The 7,822-nt window shown below is 38.2% G+C and overlaps 1 protein-coding gene across 1 annotated transcript in view; it reads left to right on the top strand.

The window, feature by feature from the left end:
• Positions 1-6,957: 6,957 nt before the first annotated feature.
• The window catches only part of LOC107597968 (mothers against decapentaplegic homolog 4-like), a 5,655-nt gene continuing 4,790 nt past the window's right edge, over positions 6,958-7,822 (top strand). Inside the window, exons 1-3 of the mRNA XM_016289184.1 lie at positions 6,958-7,007; positions 7,142-7,165; positions 7,438-7,629. Of these exons, the coding sequence (XP_016144670.1) occupies positions 7,479-7,629 (151 nt within the window). The 5' untranslated portion in view covers positions 6,958-7,007; positions 7,142-7,165; positions 7,438-7,478. The remainder of the gene's footprint in view (positions 7,008-7,141; positions 7,166-7,437; positions 7,630-7,822) is intronic.

Raw genomic sequence — 7,822 nt, 5'->3', positions numbered from 1 at the left:
GTAAATTCTATGGGTCTGGCTTCCGGTCTCATCTGCGTCCACTCCGTCCAGCTATTTTTAGCTGAACAACAGGTCGTTTTGCTGCTTGATATTGAAAGTTGGTGTGTCTTATATAATCTTAATTATGAACAGTATGAAACAGTTTTACCGTTAACTGCAGGTTATTTGCCTATAGCGGCTAAAGAACCGGAAGTCTCACCCATATGCTTACTTCCGCGTTGAAGAAAAAGGTGGATATCTGGGTCTGGTCTAATTCAGCACTCACGAAACAAAACTTATGCTGCGTTCAAGTCCTCCTGGGACGTTCGTACTTACGAGTTGACAAGTCGTAATTTACGACGTCAGGTGCGTTCAAGTCAATTTAGTCGGCACAAGATGGCGGTGTACCTTCTTTTAATAAATGACAAGAAAATACAACAGGGTCTGTTAACTCTGCTAATAGAACATGAAGAGCAAAGAATTCACATCAGGTGTGTTTTGCGTTTTTAATATTTTATTTAGACCAGGATCCCAGTATAACTGATTTTAAGCATCAACAAACACTAAAATACAGAGATTTAAAAAAGCTGTTAGCTAAATGCAACATAGCAAATCAAAAGATTTTTCACCTATAGGTGCAAAAATTATAGCATTTTTTTACTTGGATTTCATTAACTAGCTGCGTAACAAGAACATGACCAATTTAAGTTTATAGGACAACTAAACTATCAATTTAAACAAAAATGTACCGTCAAATACAGACGTTGCATCCATCGATTCCGCCACGTTTCTCATTGACACGCCCCCAACTCGGAAACTCGGGGCTTAAAGAAAATGTCGAGTCTCCCACTCATAATAACGACTTTGTGGTGGCGTTCAACTCGTACATACGATCTATCCGACATTGCTTATTTGAACGTGCAAAATTTTACAGAAAAAAATCGCACATTTTAATATTTAAGCTAAACACATAACTTATAAAATCGTGTTAATTGATTCACCGCCATTAAAGTTAGCATCAATACACGCGCACAGAACAACGTTACTAGAGAAGTTTTCTGCCAGGTGCGCGGAGTTTGGGACAGTAATAATTCAGCCACGCTGCTGTGGTTCGGCTGAATGTTTACCGCCCTCTACCGGACATAGCGGCACATGGACACTACAATCTGTGTGTTTTTTTTTCTTTTTTATTATTAAAATATGATCTGGATAATATTTATTTTTGTATAATCGTTGTATAACGTTTTTATTTAACTATTAGATTACTGTTAGATGTTTAAACCTCAAGAGAAACATTTAGGCCCATCTAATATGTATCATATTTATTTGAATATAAAAAAAGGAAAAATTTCCATCAAATGAAAATCAAAAAGCCCCAGGTAAGGGTTTCTTGTTGATCCGTAGTATTATTAATCAAAACTAAGATGAAATCTAAATGGTTTGAGATAATCTTGAATTCAATCTAAAATAGATTACTTAGATGGCTGTACCAGTGAGCTGACCGACTAGATAAACCAGCTGAGCACCAGCCTGGTTTTTTTGAGCAGGGTTAGTTCTTGTTACTTATTTCACTTTTACTTGTGCGTACAGAACTTTAAATGATTTTGAGCAGCAACTAAAAATGTTGTCGTCATCGCTCAATATTCTTTCACAAAGTTTTACCATTTTTATTTTCTTGCGCACCGATTTACAGTTTTATGCAAACATTTGGGTACCCCTCTGAGGCTTCATAATAATTAGCTCTTTCTTTATAAGTAAAGATTGTGGTGATATACTATTCATTTTCTAGAGAAAACAGCATAATGTGGTGTTTGCCAAACAGAAATTCTTAGTGTAGCAGTATTGAGCTATATGAAATAAAGTCGAAGGTAAAAAAAAATAGGGGCACCTTTTCAATTGTTTTTATTTCAATACCTGTGGTCACTTATTGCTGATTGATTACAACACAATATTGATTTGATTGGCTCAGTGAACCTTAACACTGCAAACTCAGGTGCAACCCATCATGGAAAATTATATTTAAGGTAGCTAATTGCGGTTTTCCTTGATTCGCTACTGAAAAGTAGCAACATGCAAACCTCAAAAGAACTAAAAACTAGGATAATTTGTCAATATGAATTAGGAGCCGGATACAAAATTTTTCACGAAGGTTTAAGGTCTCTGCCTCCACAGTCAGAGATATATTTAGAAAATAGAAGGCCACAGGAACAGTCATTGTCAAGGAAAGATGTGGTAGGCTAAGAAAAATATCTGAAAGAAGAATGAAGAATGGTTAGAGTGGTCACAGACCACCTCCAAAGAGCTCCAAGAACATCTGCCTGCTGATAATGTCATTGTACATTGTTCCACAGTCCAGGGCATTTTGCACAAAAAACAGCTCAATGGAAAGGTGATGTGGAAAAAAACTTTTCTGCACTGCCAACAAGCATAGTTGTTAGAGGTATGCAAAAGCTCATCTGGACAAACCTGAATTATTTTGGAATGTCCTGTAGACAGATGAAACTAAGAGTTGTCACAACCAGAAGCACTTTGCATGGTGGAAAAGAAGAACCTGCTCCCTACTGTTGGTAACGTGGTATCAGTATTTAAGCAGATTCTTAATAACAATGATCAAGATTCTGTCAAGAGCTTGAAGTTATGCCGGGGTTGACGGTGACCCAAAGCATTGCTCCAAATCTACAAAGGAATTCATGCACAGACACAGATACACTGTTCTACAATGGCCATCCCAGTCCCCAGACTTGAATATCATCGAAAATCTATGGATTGATTTGAAGCAGGCTGTCCATGTTCGGCAGCCATCAAACCAGCAGACATTTTGCAAGGAAGAATAGTAAAAATACCTGCAGTCAGCAGAATTCAGAGACTTATCAGTGGCAATAAGAAGTGTCTATTTTAGCAAAAGGTGCCTATAGTAAATATTGATGTCGTTATTCCACTGGGGTGCCCAAATTTATGCACCTGTCCGTTGTTGTTATTATTCACATTGCATTGTTTCTGTTGATTCAATAAATGTTATTTCAAAATTGAAATGTTACTGTATAAATTATATCCGAATGAAGTTGCTGCTTCAAAAGCCTAGCAGATTATAAATTAAAATTATGATAGTGCCAAGCGTGCCATAGAAAGCCTGGTAAAGAAACTCAAAGAGAAAAGAGATGAGCTCGACTCCCTCATCACTGCTATCACCACAAATGGAGTCCATCCAAGCAAGTGTGTCACCATACAAAGAACTCTGGACGGACGTTTGCAGGTCAGAGCACTACCGGCCCACATCATCTGTTTTGACACACATTAATCACACTTAATGAAAATCAGACAACGCGTGATCTGGTGTAAAAGTTCACAGTATATAAGACCATGCTAAACGAGCGTCTACTCTGCTGAAATCTAGCTAGCTGTAAATGTTGATTCAGCTGGTATGGTGCTGGTCAACCAACATATCCATGCAAAACTTAGCTGCCAACACTATTCAGCCAACTGGTTAGTGACTTCTGATGAAGCTGGTTGACCAAGGAAGCAAGTTAAAAGCTAGTTAAGAAGCCTGGTGGGGAGACAAGCTGGGTACCAGAATCGAAAACACAACATATATACTGAAATAAAATTAAAGCTATATATATATATATATATACACATACATGCATATATACATATATATATATATATATGTATGTATGTATGTATGTATGTATCAAATCAAAATGAAAAAAGCATGCAACAAAATTAGTAAAACTGAAACTAAAATTAAATTGAAAGCTGAAAAAATAAAAATAAAAGCCTATTCAAAATAATAATATGAATAATCAAGCGTAGTGTTAATTCTGGCAGGTCACGTTAGTCAAGCTCGCATCAGCTGACTCTCAGCTGCTCCCCATCTACCTATAGGAATATGACACCTATCTAAGCATTCATATATAAGTATTGAACTCAGTATTATCAGCAGTTTTCGCATTGCTCAGTAGCTAATTACCCTCCTCCATCCCCAGCTCCTCCTCTGTCAGTCAGGATTCAGCCTTCTGATTGTCCTTTGAATCAGACTAATTCTAAAATGTGTACATAAAATTATTGAACTTTAACGATATCTGCAATACATTTATGTTGGTTCTGTTCTGTTTACCCTGGGGGGGTTATCGCTGCTCTCCCTGCTCTCATCCATGCTAGGCTGCATGGATGCGCAGAAAGTTCTTGCCCAGAACAGAACCATACCGCTAATTGTCAATCATCTTTGACGATAGTGGTCCTGACAGAACTATAGTAGTATATAGATGATGCAAAAATAACACTGAAACTTGCATGCCAAGCAATGCAGTTTTTTTTCTTCTTCAGCAGGGTAATATTGTATACCAGGCTGTTGGAATCATCTTACACACAAATAGGCTTTTATTATGGAAAAGCCCAATCATTTTTCAGTGTTAATTATTTCTCTGAATGTGACTGACATAGTATAAACAGGGTATGTGGCCAGTTCTCCACTTCAAATAAAATCTGAACATAAACAATATCAGATAAAGCTCCCGCATGTCAGCGTTAATTACATGTCAATATACAGAAAAAGACACAGCAAATTTTTCCTAGAGGTTCCATGCCACTTCCATGACAGACGTGACTGCGCTTGTCATCTACATTATAATGATTTTCAAGAACAAAATTGAAACAGATTCACTTAAAGAGCCAGTTAACCCAAAAGGCATGCATAAACACTTTTACTGACAAATAAATAGTCACATCATCTCATAATGGTTTCTAATACAGTGTGACATTTTGTTATGTGATCTTTTATACATTTATAACCATCAAAAAGTGAAAGTGACGTGACGTGGCCAAGAATGGTGACCCGTACTCGGAATTAGTGCTCTGCATTTATCCCCTCCACACACTGTGAACACACACCCGGAGCAGTGGGGGGTTCCGTGCCTTGCTCAAGGGCACCTCAGTCGTGGTATTGAAGGTGGGAGAGAGCGCTGTACATTCACTCCCCCCCCACCTACAATCCCTGCCGGTACTAGACTCGAACCCCGCAACCTTTGGGTTACGAGTCCGACTCTCTAACCATTAGGCCACAACTTCCCCCAGGTATGAAAACCTTTTCTCACAAAATAGTCATTTCATGGTTTCAGAGAGAAGAGAGGTCCGTGGAGAGTAAGACAGAGTTTTCCCTTCCCCCAGCTGTAGACGGGGAGAGAGGCGGGTGGAGGGTGAGGAAGGGTTGTTTTGTCTGAAACACAGGAAAGGGGCAGGGCCAAGCTTAAGCCTGTCTGTCTCACAGTCTGTGTATGTGGGAGAGAGACGACTGTGTCAGTATTTGAAGCATGAGTGCAATGTGTTCAAGTAGGACATTTATGCAACAAGTTGTAAAAGTATCTGTGCATCAGTATGGATTTGAGCTGAACTCTGTTTCATGTCAAGCACAGCTATTAGGGTTTGTTAGTGGTGAAATGCGATGTTTATGAAAATGAGAGAGTTCTGAGAGTTTAATATGGTGCTCTGTCTGTGTGTGAGTTTGTAAAACGTAATGGGTTTGGCAGTGGACCAGTTCTGTCTCTGGCTGTGCACCGACTGTCTCCGCTTTGACTCGCTCAGGAAGGTCAGTCTGCTAGTTGGAGAATTGTAAGTCATTTCAGTAGCAAATGAGGTCACAGTATGTTGCCACTAACGCATGATTTAGAGAAGATGGCCTGACAGAAGAGTCAAATGTTTCTCTATACATTTTATCTTCGGTGTTCCTTCGTCTCCTTTCTGATAGAGAATCTCTGACTTTAGACCTGTCCATCCATCCATAAAAGTTTGACCATTCTTTACTCTTGTCTAGTTAATATTTAATATGGATGCATTGTGAAGCAGTAACAAATGTTCCTAGAATCTTTCGAATCTAAATTTAGATCTAGCTTGGTTTTAGATACAATAAAAAATGATCTAAAAATTGTATCTAAATGTATAATACAATATTAATATGATGTAAACTTATCTCTAATCTACATTTTCTTTAAAACGAAATATAACTGAGAAAAAAGTATACAAATACAGAGTTATTTTAAATTGTAATAATATTTTCTCAGTATTTTTGTTGCGTATAAGAGACTTCTTTCAAAAAATTCTAACTCACCCCAAACATTTGAATGGTAGAGGTATATAAAGAACATTTTAGCTAATTCACTTGACATTCTGCAAATAAATCATGACATTAATAGTAATGATTATTTTGAGCCCTAATGTTCACATTTTGTTTTATACTTAAGGCCTATTAAATAGAGATGAGAGACCATGACTGTCATATTTTCCAATTGTGTTTTACATCACATTACAGCATCAGTCTACTATTTAGTTTGGCAAAAAGTGTAACAAGCTCATCTATTTCTAAGCCATTAGTTATGTCTTTCTCGTGAGCCAAAATCATCAAATTAATTTTTCTCTCAGAGAAGAATAGTTCTTTGGAACGGTGTTAGGACTCGGGACAGGGTGGAGAAAGAATATGATACTGAGGATAAGCGATTACCAGTGCATGCACTCCAAAAAATGTTCCGGTCAGTGCAGTAATAATAACACTAAATAAATATAAGAAGATCAAAATGATCAACAAAAATTTCAACAGAATATAGAGAAGTCAGTAGGTAGAAAATCGGCAGGTCTTTTCTTGGCTGAGTGTTCATAACTCAATCCCATGTAACTTCAAGCGAAAAAACATGCAAGCCTCAGATACAATTGACAACCCCATAAACTGTGTAAAAAAAAATTTTCTCTAATTAAGAATACATAATAATTTCACACTTTAGATGACTGTGAATCCATCCTTGTTATATTACTGTATTGTGAGGATTTTTGTATGTTGACATGAAGTGTTGTGATTGCTCCTCAGGTGGCTGGGCGGAAGGGTTTCCCTCATGTCATATACACTCGTCTGTGGCGATGGCCGGACCTTCACAAGAATGAACTCAAGCATGTCAAGTTCTGTCAGTATGCTTTCGATCTGAAGTACGATAACGTGTGTGTCAACCCCTACCACTATGAGCGTGTGGTGTCCCCTGGGATTGGTGCGTGTTACTAAAAACACAAACTATGAAACTAACAAAATATTTTTCATCACTTTTATAATTTTAGCAAGGAAATATTTTGATAAAGAATCGGCAATGAATATTTGACTCTATATTTTTTTCTTTCTTCTCAGTGGGATTCAGTTTGCCAAACACAGGTGAGTGAAGCTCTAAATAAATAGTGGAGGACATTAGCACTTGTATTTCTTCTCCACATGTGAAGGAATGTCTCAGGCATTCATCCGGGGCTAATCACTGATGGCCCTGACCGCTACGCTGCTGGCAGCCAGCCTTTAATCAGACAGAGAATGCCATAAAATGTGTCAGATCGAGACATGCAAGGACTCGCCTTGCAGTGAAAGAGACAAACAAGGAACAGGAGTTTGGAAAGGAGCTCAGAGATGTTTTGACACTCGCTCTCATCCCTCAGGCAGGCTGATAAAAGAAGAGCACCTACATAACTGCATCCAGATGGCGGGTCCGTCAAGTATGACCTTACAGCAAGACCATCATCCTCCAGATCACTACAGCCCACAGCCTCTGAGACTGATGTCCCCAGAGCCGTCCCAGCGGACCACTTCCTCGGTCACACTCTACCCCAGTCTGCCCCTCTCTCCACCCTGTATGTACAGCAAAGCATGGACTAAGGGGTTTTGTAGCAAACCAGTGTTGGCAGTATAAACATAAAAAATGAATATAATAAATTTATTAGATATATCTCATAATGCAATTGGACGAATCTTACTGGAAATCATCTAATTGCATTATGGGACATTAAAAATTTTTTATTGTGTGTGTGTGTGTGTGTGTGTGTG

This window comes from Sinocyclocheilus grahami, unplaced genomic scaffold (genome assembly GCF_001515645.1).
Source record: "Sinocyclocheilus grahami isolate Dianchi unplaced genomic scaffold, SAMN03320097.WGS_v1.1 scaffold242.1, whole genome shotgun sequence".
Classification (NCBI taxonomy): Eukaryota; Metazoa; Chordata; class Actinopteri; order Cypriniformes; family Cyprinidae; genus Sinocyclocheilus; species Sinocyclocheilus grahami.
Note: the sequence above shows the minus strand (reverse complement) of the source record. Positions and strands in the feature narration are given on the sequence as shown.